Consider the following 21390-nt stretch of genomic DNA (forward strand, 5'->3'; position numbering starts at 1 on the left):
GGCACCAGTTACACTGTCATGGAAAGGAAAAAGCCATACTCCAGTTTTCTAAGGGTCAATCACTTTCTAGGAATGAGTAACTCAAGCCTGCATAAAACCACCCCTCAAAATTGTAAGACAACAGAGAAATACAGAAGCGGGCAGAGAACCCACAGCACAGTAATTTCCTTAACGGGGCTGTCGACAAAGTTGCCTGCCACCACAGAGTCAGGATCTACAGAGGGAGTTTAAAGGAGAGCGTCAGGTGAAAACTGCCTATCAGCACTGCATAACTGAGTGTTTCTCCGTTATGTCAAAAATATCACACATATCCTTGACTGGACATATCTCTCCAGATGCTCCCCTTCCGTCTGTAGCCAGCCCTGAGACGAATAATAGAATGGGATTCTTCTATGCTTAAATCTTTTAAATTGGCCATCTTAAGACTAATGTGGACCCCAAGGCAGACATTCTGTTTGGACTCAATGCCCTCCACCTGGCTCCTTGAATCATCCCTAAGCACTCTGGCTGGAGAGCTGTGGAGCACCACAGCACTGCAGTGCTCAGCCAGAGAGATGATGCAGGCAAGAACCCAGGGCCTTTGACGGCATGATCTAAAGCGGCATTCTCCAAAAGAATTAGAATGCGAACTACATCTGCAATTTCAAATTTTCTAGGAGCCATATTAAAAAGTAAAAAGAAACAGCTGAAATTATAGGAATATATTTTACTTCATCTCATATGTCTAAAGCATCATTTTTAACATGTAATCAATATGCAAAATACTAAGGAAATATCTTACGTTCTTTCCCCCATACTACACTTTGAAATCCACTGTGTATTTTACACTTAAAAATATCTCAATTCGGATAGGCCACAGCGACAAGACGTGGGGCTAGTGGCTACTCCACAGGACAGAGCAGGTCAGAAGGGAATCTATGCAAAGGGAAAGAGTTCTGATTCAACTAGAAAATCTCCAAGAAACCTGCCAACGCTTGAGTTTTCAGGACAAGCTGAAGGGAAGACAATTTCCCTGAATGCTGTTATTAATTTTAAATAAATACTCCATTGTGAAATCACAGAAAAACATCAGGAGGCCTGAGACACTGGCTTGGGAGAAGGCTGCAGGGTGTGGCCTTGGAGGAGAGGGTGTCTGGCCAGCAGGCCCATCAGCATCAGTTGTAGAAGCACCAAGGCCCCATTTCCATCTCCTGGTCCTTTCTCATGGAGCTCTTCCTCTTTCTCTTTCTAATCTTCCAACAGCCCTATGGGGAAGGCAAGGGGCTATCCCATTTTGCAGATGAAGAAACTGAGGGCCAAGCCAAGTTTAAATTACTTGCTCATTTCTAGTCACGGCTACTAGACTTGGGCCCAGAACTCACGCCTCGCCCCTGCTCCAGGCTTCTTCAACAAGCAGCTGGCCAGAAACAGCCCAAAGTCCATAGTGAGACCTAAATATACCGACTGAATCACTGAACAAGTGCCCAGCTAACGACTTTTTATGTAACACCTCCCTTTTGTACAGACCTTATGAGTTTTCAAATCAGTTTTGCACACACACGTGCTCACCACTAAGGAATAATATGGGGCTGCCCAATGGAACATTCTAAACATGTCCAACTACAGCCCAGAATGGCTGGCTGGTCCACGGTCACCCGGGCCTCTTATACCACATCCAACATCTTTCCACGACACATAACACCTCCTTTGATGATGGCTTTTTCTTTTAAAATAAAAGTTTTAAATGTCAAGACTACTTGAAAATATTTTTTGTTGTTTTCTCAGAACTAGCAGGTAACCTAATGACAGGGTACTATTTTAATCAATCACAAATATGACTTTAGCACAGTATTTCCCCCAACCTTAGCCAAAAGGGATTCTCCAAGTGGCCCAATGGTGTTCTCAGCTCTTCAAGGTCCTTGTTTCAGCCAGTGGGATCCCTCCCTTACCGAACCAGTGTTCACCTACCCGCTGATCCTATGACAGAGGGCAGGAAAGCGTGTGCTCTTCAAAGCAAGCATCCTTTCTCTGCTTCCACCCTGGCTGGCAGGGAACTGAAACAATGTTACCTGTGGGCTCTGGCCTTTGGTCTGTTTATTTTACACACATCACGGTTTAGGCAAGCCTACCAATTTGGGATTTCTTGGCTCTCATGACTAGCTACAGTACATGGGCTCCTTGGGTCTCTAACTGGGCCAACCATTAAACAGCTATTTATAGCTACCACACTGCCTTCCAACCAGTGAGGGGAACCCTCCTGGCCAACAGACCTAAACATTGCTGAAAGCAAGAAGACAAAGGCCCAGAGTCACATTTCAATACCCAACAACCCGGCGCTCAAGGTATCGATCACAATCAGGTAAGAGTTCAGTTATACTCAAAGGAAAATAAGCACACACAGCAGATGAATAAACGAGAATCTTCCAAATACCACCACCTGACCCCGAAGACCAGTAAACACATTGCAAAGTTCTTTCAATACGTGATTCACAAGATTTGCACAATTCTTCAAGAAAGAGGTAGAAAAGAAAGGAAGCAGAAGCCTGGGGTGTACAAAGCCTGCAAGGTCGACCTGAACCTGGGACTCCTAGAAACTGGTCCAGGGTTCCCCTGCCCCCACCACCTTGGGGTGGTGCTCCAAGGATGCTCCATCATAAACCAGGATGCCCAAGCACTGTAACGTCATCACTAAGGACCAAGGACTGGGTGCGGGTCACCACTTTCACAGGATGTGAATTAGCCTTTACCTTTCCTTTATTCTACAATATTCCAGGTGTACTCACGCTAAGGAAGCCCTGCGTCACCAAAAAACATCCTTTCACGCAAAGGATGGAAGAGCTGATACGTATGCAGCCTCTGACTGCCGTGGCTTAGGCACTTTCAAGCACACCAGGTCACCCTTCTCATCAGAAATTCAAAGCAGCAGTTCCTCAAGCCTCTAGCCCAGGAGTGCGGTGACGGTTTCTAGTGTGTGACTGGAATGGTCTGACAGAAGCCGGGATGGCCTGCAGCCAGGCCACAGTCCTGCACCTACCAGTTCCCAGATGCAAAAGGAAGCCCCTCAAGACCCCACATCCTAATTGCAATACAGCCGTACCCACCCGTCGGGACCACGCATTCAGAAGAGGAGGGAGGGAGGGGGAGGGGGTAGAGAGAAGCAGGAGGGGAGCCACGGTCATATCCTCATCTTACTTTTCTGACAGCGGTTCGTGGTCCAGCAGCGGTAGTTGTACTCGTTGTTGATGGTCGTCTTCTCGCACAGCGGCTTCTCCTCCATCGTCCCCGGGCACAGGTCCCCGCACTCCTTTGGGGGCTTATTCCCCACGATGTAGTTATTGGACACAGCATCCAGGATTAGGGACCAGTCCACCGTGGAGAGGTAACAGAGGTCAGCATTCTTCTCGATCCGGATGGCCCCACGGGTAATGTTTCTCAGGTTGTAGAGCCCAATATCCTTGAGGTTGGTCATCTCGAAGATGACCAGGGCGTAGTTGTAGAAGAGCTTCCAGCCACGGATGACTGTGAGGTTGGGGAAGAGGTCGCCGAGGCTCTCGAGGCCGGCCACGCGGAACAGCAGCAGGTACTCAGTGATGACCGTGAGCTTGGGGAAGCGGTAGCTGCGGTAGTCCTCAGCCTTGGAAATGAGCAGGATGTGGAGGTAGCCCTCGATCACCGTGCAGTTCTCCAGCCGCTTCAGCTGCTGGTAGTCGTTGCGGATGTCGATGCCTGGCCCACAGACTGCAGGGAGACAAGAGGGGAGGGCGGGACAGGTCTCAGTTACAAGGAAACCACTTTTTAAAAACTATTTCCCAACCCATAACATGACCAGTTTCCAGGAAACCTATATTATTATTAAAGAAATAAGACCCCATTTAGGAGTGGCTGCAGGTGGGCTATCTGGGGAGCTCAGCAGCCAGCTGTCCTTTGGGAAGTGCCCAGTCTGGGCCACTGCCGCGGGAGGTGCCATCCCCATCCCACCGATGTGCAAACCACAGCTTAAAGCCCAGGGCCGCACAGGAGCACAGGGGAGGGTCAAGGTTGCAACCCAGGCCTGACTGCACAGCTGCCAGGCCGCACATTCCCCAGCCCTGCTGCAGAGCGCCAGTGCCCTGCACCTGAACACAGAGCTCAGGAGCCAAGGGACAACGACTCACTCCTGCAGCCAGCCTCAAGGACACCATGCAGTATACACTGGAGAACAGTCACTGTGACCTAGAAGGTAGGGACCCCAAGAAGCATGCTCCCATGTTTCCTACCACCATTTGACATGGGCAGGTGGCCTTGGGCTCTCCCCAACACTGCATGAGTGTAGACAGAAAGGCTAACTTAGCAGCAAGATAATAATATGTGATTTATATGAATGAAAGAGGTATCCAATTCCAACTTTAATAAAGTGTTTTCTTAATCAAGAAAGTATGCTTCCTGCAGAAAGGTTAGGTAACAGAGCAAAAAGATAGTAAAAATCATCAGTAATCCCAACATCCAAAGATATCACTACCTATGCCAACTATCCTTTCTTTATAATTTAAGGTAAAGGAAATCGGACAATAATATAATGTTTTCAAACATACTTCCTTCATTTCATATGAACATTTTACCAAGTCATTGCCTTACTACATAATTATTTTAAGAAGGAGACAGTAATTCTAGGATATGAATATGCACCGTGAGTTCTTTTCTTTTTAAACCAATCCCCTATTGTTGGATATTTAGGTTATCTCCATATTTTCACATCATAAACAACACTGCAGTGGACATTCTCTGCAGATATTCAAAACTGTTTTCTTAGGATAAATCCCTAGAAGTAGAATTGCTGGGCCAAGGCATCTGCAGATTTTAAAGGCTTTTGATAAAACAGCCTCAATACTGGAAACTTTTTTTTTTTAATTCTAAACATACACACAAAGAAAAACCCTTGGTTACTATCCTCTCTTAAAACTTAATAATTCCCAAACCTTCCATTAAAGCTTCTCAAAGTGACGTTTTCTGATTGATGTCATTTGTTAATGTGTGAAGCACCCAACATGCATGGCACTGCAGGAGATGCAAAGAAACCTCAGAGGAGGCTCGTGGTGGAGGCGGGAGCTGAGACCTGTGATAAACAACTGTCAGGTGAAGCAGGAGGTGGTTGGTGTGTGCACATTGCAGGCCCACTCTAGATGTGAGTGGAACCAAGCAAGGCAGACAGGAGTAGCCTTGGAGCTTCCTGCAGAGAGATGGTCCTTTGCATCACAGCACCAAGGGGCACTGCACATGCACCAGCTCCTGAGGGACAGGTGGGATTTAAAACTGGGTATAACATTCCAGAGGCCAGAGAAAAGGCAGAACAAGATACATTCAAGCGGCAGCCAATCTGATGGCCAGGGGTGCAGAGGAGAGCAGAAGAAGTGAGTCTAGCAGAGCTCAAGTCATGAAGGATCACAGGTGGGGACGGGTACATTCATCTCAGGAACGAGACCCCTCTCAAGACTCCTGGGTGAGAGAGAAGGCTAAGCAAGGTGTTGTGTTTTTTTTTTTTTGGAGAAGTAATCTGGTGATCGAGTGCAAGACAGAATCAAAGCAGAGTAGATGCGGGAAAAGGGAAGAGAATCCAGTGGGGGTTACAGCCACAGGCAGAAACTGGACAGAGGCAGTGGGAGAGGGGGAAGTGGGGAGCCCCTGGGTTGAGAAGCAGGCAACGTGTGAGAACCTAGAACTGGAAACTTCATTTGGCCTAATTTCCTCCTTTTACTGATGGGAAAATGAAGCCTCTCAGACAGAGAAGAGCACGGGAGAAACAAGCACTCTGAGAACATCCACTGTCAGGCAAGAGGTTGTGCTGGAAGCTCTGGATGCATCAGTGTGCTTCATTTCCTGCGATGCTCTCAACAGTACCACACATTATGTAATCCCATCACCAGCTGGAAGGTGAGGAATTTGATTTGAGGAGTCAAGTAGTTCACATAAGGTCACATACACAACACACCAGCCCCTTCACAGCCAAACTTCACATAGTTCTTGGACAGTCCCATCTCTTAGCATCTTCACCAACCGATTACCTCCAACCCACTCCAACTACCCTTCTGCCCTGGTCATGATATCAAATAGCTTAGCAAAGCCTCCAATGACATTATCAAAACCAAGGACAGGGATTCTGCCGGCAGCCTTCGTTTGGGCTGCAACTCTTCCCAGAGTCTCCGGCCTACTGGCCTACTACATCAGATTTTGGATTCACCAAGCCTCCACAATCACAGTCTTGGTGCTCCAGCCGGCTGTCAGGCCTGAGCCTCTGAGGTGGTAGAGCCGAGTTCACCAGAGACCTCCCAGCCCCACATAATAACAAACGGTGAAAGCTCTCTCACAGATCTCCATCTTGAAGCAAAGACCCAGCTCCATTCAATGACCAGCAAGCTACAGTGCTGGACACCCTATGCCTAACAACTAGCAAGACAGGAACACAACCCCACCCATTAGCAGAGGCTACCTAAAATCATAATAAGTTCATACACACCCCCAAACACACCACCGGACATGGTCCTGCCCACCAGAAAGACAAGATCCAGCCTCATCCACCAGAACACAGGCACCAGTCTCCTCCACCAGGAAGCCTACACAACCCACTGAACCAACCTTACCCACTGGGAGCAGACACCAAAAACAACGAGAACTATGAACCTGCAGCCTGCAGAAAGGAGACGCTAAACACAGTAAGTTAAGCACAATGAGAAGACAGAAAAACACACAGCAGATGAAGGAGCAAGATAAAAACCGCCCAGACCTAACAAATGAAGAGGAAATAGGCAGTCTACCTGAAAAAGAATTCAGAATAATCATAGTAAAGGAGATCCAAAATCTTGGAAATAGAATGGAGAAAAGACAAGAAACGTTTAACAAGGACTAGAAGAACTAAAGAGCAAACAATGATGAACAACACAATAAATGAAATTAAAAATTCTCTAGAAGGAATCAACAGCACAATAACTGATGCAGAAAAACGGGTATGTGACCTGGAAGTTAAAATAGTGGAAATAACTATTGCAGAACAGAATAAAGAATGAAAAGAACTGAGGACAGTCTCAGAGACTTCTAGGACAACATTAAACGCACCAACATTCGAATTATAGGGGTCCCAAAGAAGAAGAGAAAAAGAAAGGGACTGAGAAAACACTTGAAGAGATTATAGTTGAAAACTTCCCTAATATGGGAAAGGAAAGTCAATCAAGTCCAGGAAGCACAGAGAGTCCCATACAGAATAAATCCAGGAGAAACACGCCAAGACACATATTAATCAAACTATCAAAAATTAAATACAAAGAAAAAATATTAAAAGTAGCAAGGGAAAAGCAACGAATAACATACAAGGGAATCCCGATAGGGTTAACAGCTGAACTTTCAGCAGAAACTCTGCAAGCCAGAAGGCAGTGGCAGGACATATTTAAAGTGATGAAAGGGTAAAACCTACAACCAACATTACTCTACCCAGCAAGGATCTCATTCAGATTCGACAGAGAAATTAAAACCTTTACAGAGAAGCAAAAGCTAAGAGAATTCAGCACCACCAAACCAGTTTTACAGAACATCCTAAAGGATGTTCCTCTAGGCAGGAAACACAAGAGAAGGAAAAGACCTACAATAACAAATCCAAAACAATTAAGAAAATGGTAACAGGAACATACATATTGATACCCACCTTAAATGTAAATGGATTAAATGCTCCAACAAAAAGACACAGACTGGCTGAATGGATACAAAAATAAGACCTGTATATATGCTGTCTACAAGACACCCACTTCAGACCTAGGGACACATACAAACTGAAAGTGAGGGGATGGAAAAAGATATTCCATGCAAATGGAAATCAAAAGAAAGCTGGAGTAGCAATTCTCATATCAGACAAAATAGACTTTAAAATAAAGACTATTAGAAGAGACAAAGAAGGACACTACATAATGATCAAGGGATCAATCCAAGAAGAAGATATAACAATTGTAAATATTTATGCACCCAACATACGAGCACCTTAATACTTAAGGCAAATGCTAACAGCCATAAAAGGGGAAATCGACAGGAACTCAATCATAGTAGGGGACTTTAACACCCCACTTTCCCCAATGGCCAGATCATCCAAAATGAAAATAAATAAGGAAACACAAGCTTTAAATGGTACAGTAAACAAGATGGATTTAACTGACATTTATAGGACATTCCATCCAACAACAACAGAATACACTTTCTTCTCCAGTGCTCATGGAACATTCTCCAGAATAGATCATATCTTGGGTCACAAATCAAGCTTTGGTATATTTAAGAAAATTGAAATCGTATGAAGTATCTTTTCTGACCACAACGCTATGAACTCAACATGATAAAGGCCATACATGACAAACCCACAGCCAACATGGTTCTCAATGATGAAAAACTGAAACCATTTCCATTAAGACCAGGAACAAGACAAGGTTGCCCACTCTCACCACTATTATTCAACACAGTTTTGGAAGTTTTAGTTACAGCAAACAGAGAAGAAAAAGAAATAAAAGGAAACCAAATGGAAAAGAAGAAGTAAAACTCACTGTTTGCAGATGACATGATACTATACATAGAGAATCCCAAAGATGCTACCAGAAAACTATTAGAGCTAATCAATGAATTTGGTAAAGTAGCAGGATACAAAATTAATGCATAGAAATATGAGCCTGCGCGTCCGGAGCCTGTGCTCCGCAGCAGGAGAGGCCACAACGGTGAGAGGCCCGCGTTCTGCAAAAAAAAAAAAGTCTACAAACAATAAATGCTGGAAAAGGGTGTGGAGAAAAGGGAACCCTCTTGCACTGTTGGTGGGAATGTAAATTGATACCGCCACTATGGAGAACAGTATGGAGGTTCCTTTAAAAACTAAAAATAGAACTACCATACGACCCAGCGATCCCACTACTGGGCATATACCCTGAGAAAACCATAATTCAAAAAGAATCATGTATCACAATGTTCATTGCAGCTCTATTTACAATAGTCAGGACATGGAAGCAACCTAAGGGTCCATCAACAGATGAATGGATAAAGAAGATGGGGCACATATATACAATGGAATATTACTCAGCCATAAAATGAAACGAAATTGAGTTATTTGTAGTGAGGTGGATGGACCTAGAGTATCATACAGAGTGAAGTAAGTCAGAAAGAGAAAAACAAATACCGTATGCTAACACATATATATGGAATCTTAAAAAAAAAATGGTTCTGAAGAACCTATGGGCAGGACAAGAATACAGAGAGGCAGGCGTAGAGAATGGACTTGAGGACACGGGAGGGGGAAGGGTAAGCTGGGACGAAGTGAGATAGTGGCATGGACATATGTACACTACCAAATGTAAAATAGATAGCTAGTAGGAAGCAGCCACATAGCACAGGGAGATCTGCTCGGTGCTTTGTGTCCATCTAGAGGGGTGGGATAGCGAGGGTGGAAGGAAGACGCAAGAGGGAGGAGATATGGGGATATATGTTTATGTATAGCTGATTCACTTTGTGGTACAGCAGAAACTAGCACACCATTGTAAAGCAATTATACTCCAATAATGATGTTTAAAAAAAAAAAAGAAAAACAAGGACAGTTCCAGTCCTCATCTTACTTGACCTCTTCAGAGTCTTCCGGCCTCGCCTCCTTCTCTAGGCCCCTCTGATCCCACATACCCACTGTCCACCCTTCCTCTTCAACCTGACCTCTAAATGTCGGCCTCTGTCATTTCACGTGGGCAACAGGCTTCGTGTGCCGCCCCTACACTGGTTCATTCTCAGTGGCGTGTCATGGTCCCGGAGCTCTGAGCTCTGCTGTTGAAAATCCACCTGCCTACTCCATGGCTCCACTTAGGAATCTAATAACTCATGTCCCCCACCCCCACCCCAGTCCGCCTCCCAAGCTTCCATATTTGGTCACTGACACTCCCATTCCCTGAACTGCTCATATCAAAAACCAAGGAGTCATTCCTGATTCTCCTCTCCCCCCAATACCACATGGTATCCAGTGCAGCCACACATCCTCTTAGGCCTCATGCTTATTGAAATGTCAAACAGAGAAAGGCAAACACTATGTTTTCACTTATATGTGGAATCTAAAAAAGCCAAACCCATAGAAATAGACTAGAATGGTGGTTGCCAGGGGCCAGGGGAGATATTTGGTCCAAGGGTATAAACTCCCCAATAGGACTGGAGGAGCGAATACACAGCTTGGTGACCATAATGAACAATACTGAATTATATACTTGAAAGCTGTTAAGAGAGTAGATCTTAAGCATTAAAACCACAGATGTGCAGAAATCGTATTTTTGTGAGGGGATGGAGGTGTTAACTGACCTTATGTTGGTGATCATTTTGCCATGTAACTAATCACCACACCATACACCTTAAACTTATGTTTATGTCATATTTTAATGTCAATAGCATCTCAGTAAAGCTGAGAAAAACGGTCCTCCTGGCTCCAGCTCCCAAGCCTGTGGGAATCTCAGATGTTCTTCCCACCACAGCTCTTCGAACACGCCATCCACTCCCCCCCACAAGGGCGTGTCCACCCTCCTCAGGACCAAGCCCTGGCCTTTCTTCTCACGCTGACCACTCCCACTGCGACATCAGCTCCAGGAGGACAGGAAGTGATTTTCTATTTAGCTCACAATTCTATCTCCGGTGCCTGAAACAGCAGCTGTGCACAGTCCACACATCATTAACACACACGCACAGCTAGTGCCTTTCTCCACATCCACCTGTCTCCATCCACCGCTCTCACTCTGACCTGAGCCACCGTCATCTCCAGCCTGGACAACAGCGACAGCCTCCCCAGAATCCAGCCCGCACCACCCAGGCCTCCTTCTACCTCTTCTCTAGTATGTTCTCACTCAGTGCACTTAGGCCCCCAAGCGCCTTCCTTCATCCCCTGCTGTCTGGGGTCCACCGCCCACCCCTCCTGTCACATGTCTGCCTCATTCCCATCATGAAGCTCTGCATGCAAATGTCACCTCCTCAGAGCTTTGCCCAAACACTCTAGCTTCACCAGCACTCCCCCACTGCCTCTCCCTCCCTCATTTCTCCATTTCATCGATTTCAGAGCACTTTTCATGCCTGAAAAATGTCAATACCTGAAAGAATGTGTTTAGCTGAGCGATCACTGTCTATTACCCCCATTGAAAACAGGCTCTGCCCTGTATGTTTACTGCTTTTTCTCCCAGGCCTAACGTCAGGCACACGGAAGCTGCAGTAAAGATGTGCTGCCCGACTGGGGCCAAGGAAGCCTTGTATCCTGCTTCCCACTCCTGCTCCCCTTTCCTGAGGTGAAATGGAGAGAACAAGGTCTCCATCAGGTATCTGCCCCCAGAGGACTCTCCAAATCAAGACATACAACCCAGCTTCAGGCCAATGACTCAATGAGAAAGTCTTTTTTTTTCTTTTGTACTATTTATTCCTTCCTATGCTCAGTCTAAACATTCATATTCCTTCCATGCTATTGTAAATTAAGTATATTAGTTTCCTCCTAAATAGTAAACAGAAGTTTTTATAGAGGAGTACCTGGATGCAATCTATTATTGTTGTATTCATATTGATATTCATATATTGATGATACTAGCAAGTGTTAGCATCAATAAATGTTTGCTATCCTCTCCAATAGACCAGAAAATTCAGTACCCAGGGAAAGAGCATAAAGACAAAAAACTAAAGTTTGCTGAAGTTTTCTATGGCCACCAAAACAGACACTAGGGAAGAATCCCTTTTACTCTGCCTCCTGGCTCCCCTCCATAGCCAGTATAGACCATTCCATTCACAGAGGCCACACTACAGGGCCAGAACCAACAGCTTCTTCAAACAAAAGAGGTGCCTCCACACTGGACACTTTTTCCCCATTTATAGAAGAAAAGTAGGAAGAAACTACCCACTTATTCCTGAAGAAAAGACAAGCCCAAGCCACAAAGTGCAAGGCAGGACCCGACCGCCAGCCATTTTGGATTCCATCAGTGACACTGTCAGTCTTCGGGGTGTTTTGTGATAGGAACTGAAGAGGGAAAACCCAGTTGGACCATTAATCATAGCACAGTGCTCGGAAGGCACAAGCCACAAACAGGAAAGAGAATACAGGATGCTTCATTTATGCCGCGAAATAATACAAGCTTTGAGGGAGTGAGTATTCCACACAGTGTAGGAAGGAAAGGCATACCCTTGCTACCACTCATTGGTGATTAAAAGGAAATTGTAAAACACGGCTTCTCCCTTTTCAAAGCAACAGAGAGCCAAAGAACTCGCAAACCTTAGAAAAGGCACTGGCACGTGAGATCGCAGGCTGGCCTGTAAAGAAAGAATCATCGAAGCTCATGGAATTGAAGGCAAGCAGGGGGCAGAGGGAAAGAGCACAGCTGGAAGGTAAGGATGGGGGCCTGGGCCGGCAAGGGGGTGGGGTAGAAGGCACTTCCCCCCAAAGACCATTTTAAATAGTCTTTCCACTGAAAGAAATACTACTCCCCCAAAATTCCTAGGTATTTTTAAAACATCGAAAAGGCAGAATTTCTGCTCTAGGGACTTGAGTGAATGGCATAAACAAACTACACATCTTTGGAAAATAAATCCCTAAGAACTGCTAATATAAGAAGGGCTAATGAAAAGCATTTGTTGAGAAGCCCCCCAAAAGCTGTGTATCTAAGTATTTGGAAGAGCTATACAAGAAATTCAATTACAACTCTATCATATGCTCAATATTAAACACAATCTTGGATCCTAGAAAAAGAAAAATGGGGTGACTCAGGTCCAAGCGCTGGAGTGCTATTGCCTGGCTCCTGACCTCAACGGGTCACATCCCTCCCGTCTCTAAGCCTCATTTTCCACACCTGCAAAATGGGCTGTTCATACCTACCACACAGAGGCTGTCACAGAATCAGATAAGGGCTTTTGTGTTCCTATCCACGGTAATAAGCTTGAGGCAATATTACTACATAAATTAAACAATAAAAACATTCATCCATTGTGTTGTCCCCATCTAAATATTACTAATATATAAAAAAGGGGGGAAATGAGCAAAACTGTGGATTAGCCTTCTGACACCAATTCCATTAAAGAATAGCAGAGGTAGTTATCTAATTAAAATGTTCTCCACTTTGATCAACTCTTCTTTAAAAATATGGGACATGGGACAGTCTTTGCTGTACCTGGAAATAAAAGACATCGGGAAGCATAATTAGCATCACTTTCCTGCAGGTCTACAGGCAAATAATGAAAGAAAAACATATTCGTGAACCAGTTGTCATCTCTGGTTCCGGTGGTAAAACCCAACATAACAAAACCGATGTCTTGGCCATCGGCCCAGGATAAGCGTTCCTTATTTCCCTTAAAATTAACTCTTTGGAACCAATCACTTAGTACTGCAAAACTCTCTCTAGACGCTATCACTCTATGAAAGCCAGACAAATTCAAGAGATTAGGAGAGGATTCATGTATAGCTGAGTTTTGTGCAAGGAGACATAGCAACCACCTCTCAAGCCAGTAGAAAGTAAAACAAAAGTTTTAATAGTCAATGAACAGGGCTCAGGAACCGCAAAGAAGGGGGCCCATGACACCCCAGCTCTGGGGAGATCAGGAAGCCTTCTCAGAGGAGGGGATCCCTGAGGATGACCTGAAAGGTGAGCAGGGTCTTGCCAGGAAAGGCAGACAGGGAGTGGGGAAGGGGGGCACATACCTGGAGGTGGCTGGTGGCAGTTCAGGGGAACCCCAGGGGTATAGCCTGTGTGACAGGGAAAGAACAAGGGTAACAGCAGGGCAGATGCTAGAAAGCAGACTGAGCCAAGTGCTCAGTAGGTCAATTTCATTTTGCAGGTTGAAGGACAGTCTTCAAAATCGTGAGCATGCATCAGAACCACCTGGAGGGCTTGGTAAAACACAGAACGCAGGGGCCTGAGGACTTGCATTTCTAGTAAGTGCCTGGGTGATGCTGATCCTGCTGGCCTGGGTACCACCCTTCGAGAACCGCTGCCCCAGAAAATAATACTTTAACCCACCCCCCCCCTTACCTGTCACTACCCTCCCTGCCCACTGCATTTGCTATGTGATGCAGGAAAAGCCTGTGCACCTGTAGTTCTTAATGTGATCTTCACCAGAAAATCCCCAAGCATCCCACAGACACAATGTAGGAAGCACAGCAAAGCAGAAGGAAAAGGTGGTGGAGTTGGAGTGTCCCTAGTGCCCCCCAGTCCACCCGTGGCTGTTCAGTCTGCGGCCCCTTCCCTGAGTAAAGGTCTCAGCACACCCTCTATTGTGCTCAGGGAAGGCAGGGCATGGGTTTCTTTCTACCAGCTTCTCCTCTGTAGACTACAATTAACCAAAAAGTCAGAGATGGGGCTTCCCTGGTGGCGCAGTGCTTGAGAGTCCGCCTGCCGATGCAGGGGACACAGGTTCATGCCCCGGTCCAGGAAGATCCCATATGCCGCAGAGCGTCTAGGCCCGTGAGCCATGGCCACTGAGCCTGTACGTCCGGAGCCTGTGCTCCGCAGCAGGAGAGGCCACAACAGTGAGAGGCCCGCGTACAGCAAAAAAAATCAGAGATGGGGAAAAAAAGACAATGTTGTGATAACAAATACTACTGATACTCCAAAGTTTGTTAAAGTAGAATTTTCTGTGTAAATGTAAACAGACACAATTCATGTTAAGCTTTTTTATCTTTCTGTATCAATGAGGATGTATTTACATTGTGTATGTACATTTATATTTTACACAGACTGCAGTTGGCCACCTGACACATTCAGTAACCAAAGGCCATCTTAAAAATGTGAGGGACTGCATTACACAGGTGACTGTGGGGACAGAAATTAAAAATCAAGTGTAATTTTCAATGTGTAGTGAACAAGTTCACCGCCCCAAATAAGAGCCATGTCTACTATACACAACCTAAAAACCCATGCACATATAATATGTAGTCCTGAAGGCTCTGAACTTGAAAACAGAGTGCTACCATGTGGCACAGAACTTACAAAGACAAGTGAGATGTTTACATCCTGCCTGCCAATGAAGAAATGGAAACTTACCGGGAATTAATTCAAAGGCTGTAGGGAACACAAGCCCCAGCGTCCCCATCACATACAGCATCTGGGGCCAGACAGATTCGTAAAGAAGGAAGCTGTATTTGCTTCAACGGAGACGCACCAACTGTTTTCCTGGGTCTTCATTAAAAACAACTTTGCCTGCTCTGACGGTTACTCCAAATCCCTTTCTGATCTTAAAATATCGAAAGCCCAATATTCTTTCGAAGTCTCTGTATTTCAAAAGCACCTTTATGAAAGCCTCCCATCCTTTCTACTTATTTCCAGTTCTGACGGCTGGTTGCCTTTTTGATGAAGCAGCACACGGGGACTAGACTCCCTTGGTTATAGCCACCTGCTCAGGCCCCCACGGGCCCTGTGGGAGCCTCACCGCTAACCAGGCACACCACAGTGCAGGTGTGAGAGCGTGCCGGCCTCCAAACCCTGAATCCGTGCAGCCCGTGGATGGCGCTATGGGGCTCAGGCCCTGAGGGAGGTATACAGTAGGACCAAACAGAGGCAAGCAGACCTGCTGCAGCCTGACCTGGAAAATGTGTTTCGTCTGCCTTCTCTTCCCTCCTCCTTATGATTTTGGATTTTCTACTCAGAAACAGGCAAATTTTCTAAAATAAAAGTCGCCCCTGTGGCCCCAGTCTATCTCACTGGCTTTTGTAGAACACGTATCATTGCACTTAGAATTCACATACTCATTTAAAATGTATTTTACTTGGCTCTACGATGCTCCAGTTCCCTTAAGTGACCTGTACTCTTTCAATTAGCCAATTATCTAAACAAGCTGATAATCAGTGCGGAAACCCCACGTATCTGTTCCCCCCTGTACTTTCAGGCGATTCTTCATGGATGTGGTGTTAAAGGTCAGGCCCTTGAATGGCTGAGGCTTTGAATATGATTGGGGGCCTTTGATGGAGGGGAGGGGCACCAGGTCGGTCTTCAGGGACGAGATAACTCTTGGTTCCATCTCCAACCACCCACCACTTGGCCTGAGATTGGTCCTTCACTGCCGTGCCTCGGTTTCCTCCTGATTCAGATGAGGGTATGGGACTAGATGTATTCATTCTTCCAACAAATACTTATAAAACACCTCCCAAGTGCTAACGTGTACTTTCCAGGTTCTGGGAAGTCGGCAGCGAACAAAACCAACACACTCCTGCCTTCACGGAGTAGCCAGTCCTGATGGGCTCTAAAACCACACACTCCGTGCCCCCCAGGGCAGAGCCCAGGGCTCGCCTGCAGTGACCCTCACACAGCCAGCACCGCGGGCTGGATGCACACTCAGACAAACGTTAACACCCCGTGGATGCCCGAGGAGCCAACGCATACCTGCTACAGAGAACCATCACACAAAACATAACAGGACACCCAGCTCAGATGCCCAGAGAGGGAGTTATCCCATTAAAAGCAAGCAAGCAAGCGCTCACCGCAAGCTACACACAGCAGGGGCTCTAAGAAAGAAGTGTGGTCCACCTGTTGACTTCAGCAGGGACCACATGGAGCTGGGCCCAGGGCCGGGGCAGGGGGGGGCGGGGGTGGCAGAGATCTAAACAGAGGAGAAAAGGGAGGGAGAGGTCTGAGGGAGAGCAGGGGGGCAAAGGGAAGCCTGGAACAGCAGGCACTAAAGAAGCCAAGGGAAACCCCAGCGGGAGCCAGCGTCCCAGCACTCATAAGGCAATGGAAAAGTGCAACCACTGAGGGGTCTGGGCATATCATAAAAATATGGAGTTTGGGAATGGTCATTCTGGCAGTGGTCAGTAACCAAACCAAAGTATAGAGGATTATATGCCCATGTCCATAGCAGCACTATTCCCAACAGCCAAAAGGTGGAAGCAACCCAAGTGTCCATTAACAGATGGATGGATAAATAAAATGTGGTCTGTCCATACAATGAAACAGCATTCAGTCTTAAAAAGAAAGAAAATTCTGACACCTGCTACAACGTGGATGAACCCTAAGGGCATGATGCCGAGTGGAAATTAGCCAATCACAAAAGAACAAATACTGTATGATCCCACCACATACACTAGTCAAGTTCAAAGAGGCAGAAAATAGAATGGTGGGGGTAGGGGGGAATGGAGAGTTGTTTAATGAGTACAGTTTCAGCTTTTCAAGATGAAGAAAGTTCTGGAGATGGGTTGTACAACCCTAACATGACTGTACACTTAAAAACAGTTAAGATGATAAATTCTATACTATGTGTATTTGTACACATATTTTTTAATATGTGTACACATATTAAATTTTTTAAAAGCACAATTTTTTAAAAGCATAGGGGAGAATTTTCACTGTTTTTATTCTGCCCCTCATGGGTCACACAAGTGTAAATGAACAGCTAAAAGCAGGCCACACAGCCCATCCACCACCCATGACCAAAGAGAACCCAGTGGGAAGAAAAGCAGCTCTGCCACAGATGGGTGGGGCATTTAGAAATAAGCTGCCAGGCCAGGCATAACAGGGGGGCTGCACCCAGTACAACCAGAGACCTCAGGGCACAAATCAGGGGCCTCGTAAGAGTCCTGCACAGACTCTCCATGAAAATGGGCTCTGAGCACACAAGGCAGGTATTAAGTGGTCAGACAGGTGGGCACCTGCAGACACCTCTATACAAAGTGGGAAGAAGCTAAAAAACCCACTTGCAAGGCCCCACCCCTGCAAACTAGACTGTGGCTGACCTCTCCGTCAGATGTGATTCAAGGGCAGAATTCTCACACTAGTTTATCAATTTTCTAACTTTTGCTGTTCCCAGGTCATTTCCTATAGCCAGATACAGCCGTACCTCCACGCAGCTCTTGCCTTGTAAAATGTGGTGGGGTGAGCACGAGAAAATTCCGTCACGCTCCAGCCTGTCCCCTTGCCGCAGCTCCTGCCCTTAAGTCCTCACTCCCACTTTTGCCAAGGCCTTTGTATTTTCTACAGCTTCGGCATTTATTATGCTGCTCTAACACCTCCAGATTCACCTCCTCTCCAAGGGACAGGTATTTCTTCCACTGTGTGCTTATCCAAGCAACTGGAGGCCAATCGCATCCTTGACTCCTTCACTGGGCGAGGCTGCAACTTTACCGGGGCCTGGTACGCTCTGCATTCAGAATATCTCTATCCATGCCATGGCTGCCTAGCCAGCAGCCTCCAGGAAGACACTCCCTGCATCCTGCCAGGAGTGGGACATCCTAAACCAGTGTCCTCCCAGACCTTGGCTCCCCAAAAGATCAGTTAAATGCCTTTCTCCCAAGCAGTTCAATCCCACTCTGCTCCAGATAACAGCCCAACACCCAAGCCACCATAGTAACATTCCCTCCCTGTACTCTCATATTATCAACCAAAGGCAGAAACAGAAGAAAAACACTGCTGCAAAGTGAAGCCATGGATCATAAACCATAAACCATAAACCATAAACCACAATGACTTGGAAATTTGGATTTTTTTTTTCCTTCTTGGCCTGAGGACTTTTTAAATTGGTAGACTTCGGGGGCACAAGACTTCATCTACAGTGCCGTGTTAAAATTTCAGCATACCCTCGTCAACAAGGTGAAACAATACGAACTACATTTGAATAGCTTCGTAAATGCACAATTCACCCTCCAACGTGCTGACTCATGAATGGCACAAAGAAGGTCTCTAGTGGAAGGCCACGAGTCTCTTTCTGTATGTTTCAACATCTTTATCAATTACTTGAACGATGGCACAGATAAAATGTTTATCAAATTCAAGGATGACAAGTTTCTTGGAGAGATGGCAAATACATTGGATGACAGAGTCATGAGATAAAAAGATCAACAGATTGGAATTGCAATAGAGGAAATAATGTTATTTGGACACTTGGATGCAAAAAAAGAAATGCACAAATGTAGGAGGTGTGAAAAAGACTTAGGAGATTTAACTGGATACAATTTCTGTATGTGACGATGGGGCGTTTTGGCTGCCAAAAAAAAAGTCAGCCAGCCTTAGACTATACTCGGGGAGGCTTTGTAAAGTAAGAGGAGAGGTCCCCCAAACTAGGTTTCTGTCTCCACACTTTAAAAGAGAAGAGAGAAAATGGGAGAGCATCCAAGTGACAGCCAGGAGGAAGAGGGACCTGAAATCCATCTCAAAGGTAACAGCTGCAGAAAACAAGCATTCGCGGGTCCACAGGAAGGAGGGCTGGCTGGGTTCTATGTGAAGCTGACGGGGAATGGGAACACAGAACGTAGAACCAACACAGGGCAAAGGCTTTGGGTTCCATATAAGAATACACAATAGGATTTATCTGAAGTCAGATGGGCTGCCTAAAGAGGTGATAAAGATTTCTGTGGACCTGCACATTTCAGAGATTTTATAAGCTTGTTTTCACCGACTGCTGGTAACTCTGTGGGGGTGATATCTGCCCTGTTTACAGCCGAGGACACTGACCGACAAATGACCCACTTGGGATTGGTTCGTCACTACAGGGGCCAGAGCTGGGGCTTACATATGGATTCCCTCACATGATTCTGAGCAGAAAATTCCTTTTTAGTGATACTGCAAGGCTGGCAAGGATGCTACTGCCCGGAACCTGAGACCAGAAGAGAGGCCCTCCTACAGCCCGTGCACCTCGAGAGCCATCTGACCAAGCTCGGAGGGTGGACACCTCTGTCAACCCCAAAGCCCCGACCCCTCACATAAGAGCCTTACAGATACCTCAACCCACGTGTAAAGGGATGAAAACCCTGCCTTGGGGAGAAACTGCTATCGTTTCTGACCTCTTATCCCACGGAAAAGCATACACTGTTGCCACAAGTTAATTCCACTGCAGAACGTCAAATTCTTGTTTTTGTTCACAAACCATGGGGAAAAAATAAAGAGAGAAAACACACTTTCGTCGAACTCCGAGAACTCTTCCTGCACAGGCAAAGTTTTCCTTGGAGGATATAGGCGGAGCTCACAGATTCGGAACACAGGATTTCAACTCCATCAGACAACTGCCACTCATCACCCCGTGTTCCCATGAAATCACATACCCACTTTTATCTCAGTTCTCAAACAGATATCCTTCCATGTATCCGTTGTTCTTTAAAACAATTCTACTCAGAAACGGGTCAAACTTTCCTCTGCAAGTCACAGAGAAGTCGGCCCCCTCAACCTTAGCACACACAGTCTTTATTTGGTGCTGAAATTCAGATCACACCAAGAAACCCTAATGTTAAGAGAGTTACCACCCAATCAAAAAATCTATATGCTCTTTCACAGCAGTTGAGAAGCTCTTTTTTTTTTCTTTACAAGTTCAGGTTTATAACAATATAATTCTCAAGTTCCTGGAGAACTCCGAGAAACTGAGCGACACTTGCCTTTAAAGCAAACTACTTAGTGAGGTGCAAGGGGCCAAATGCAGCCACAGCATCTGCATCCCTCTCACCCATGCCCTTCAGGTGAGTGGGCTCAGGGGTGCTGGGGACAGGGGAGCACTGCACACTGAGGTCCCAGGGGAAGGGGGGAACGCCACGCTGCCACCACCCCTCACTCCAGGAAAGTGGCAGATATTCACAAAGCCACCCAGCAGCACAGCTGGGAGCCTGGAGCCTCCCAAGGCTCCTCCTCATTGGTTTAGGGGTGACAGGCATGCCCACTTGCTAGGCTGTCACAGAGGATTAAAGAGCCTACCATGGAATGGGTGGACGTGAACAAACGATGCAGTGGGTAACCCCACGAACAACCCTCCAATTCAGTCTCCCTGCATCCTTACCCAGCCTGTACTGTTAGTTTGCTTAAAAGTCAGCAGCATGGTATAGACAAGAATAATTATGCTTTAAAACAAAAACAGAACCTGGAGACATAAAAGTATGGCAATTAAGTGCAATGGGATTCCTTCGAGTGCTCCTTGGTACTGGATAATGGACATGTTTCCAAATGGAAACCAGAAACGAGACAGGTGCTGCTGGGTGGTCCCACCTTAGGCGCTCTGAAAGAGTCCAAACTTTCTCCCATGTCTCCTCTTAGGATAATGTACTATGCCGCCTTTAAGAATTCTACCCTGGACAGCAGGGAAACACGGAAAACAGATGACCCTCTCTCAGGGGACAAACAAACCCCTGGGAGGGGGAGTCCTCTGTAGCCGTGTTCCCCACGTCACACGGCTGGAGGGAGAGCCAGCTGGACAGCAGCCACACTCAGGGGCTGCACAGAACCAAGCTACGAGCATGGGATTGAAATGACGTTGATCTGCAAGGGAGAAAAAAGGCTAGGCCAACGTCTCAAGTCCCCACAGTCGGCAAATCCTGTCTCCCCACGTGCGGGTGGCACCACTCACAGGCAGGGTCAGCATCTGCCCGTGGCCATCCCCACCCCCGTGCCCGCTGCATTCTGCTCAGCCCAGACCCAGCCTCTGAGGCTTAACATGCCTCCAGCTCTGTGGCTGGAGCTGGTGGGCAGC

At 46.3% G+C, this 21390-nt stretch overlaps 1 protein-coding gene across 4 annotated transcripts in view; it reads right to left on the bottom strand.

Annotated features, from left to right (window-relative positions):
* Positions 1-21390, bottom strand: part of IGF1R (insulin like growth factor 1 receptor) — a 303286-nt gene that overhangs the window by 243306 nt on the left and 38590 nt on the right. For all 4 annotated transcript variants that reach the window (XR_003001377.1, XM_024732051.1, XM_024732050.1 and 1 more), the window contains exon 2: positions 3172-3717. Coding sequence is in view for 3 of the 4 variants with exons in the window: in XM_024732051.1 (XP_024587819.1) it covers positions 3172-3717 (546 nt within the window). In the remaining variant the exon portion in view is untranslated. The remainder of the gene's footprint in view (positions 1-3171; positions 3718-21390) is intronic.

This window comes from Neophocaena asiaeorientalis, unplaced genomic scaffold (genome assembly GCF_003031525.2).
Source record: "Neophocaena asiaeorientalis asiaeorientalis breed wild unplaced genomic scaffold, Neophocaena_asiaeorientalis_V1.1 scaffold362, whole genome shotgun sequence".
Classification (NCBI taxonomy): Eukaryota; Metazoa; Chordata; class Mammalia; order Artiodactyla; family Phocoenidae; genus Neophocaena; species Neophocaena asiaeorientalis.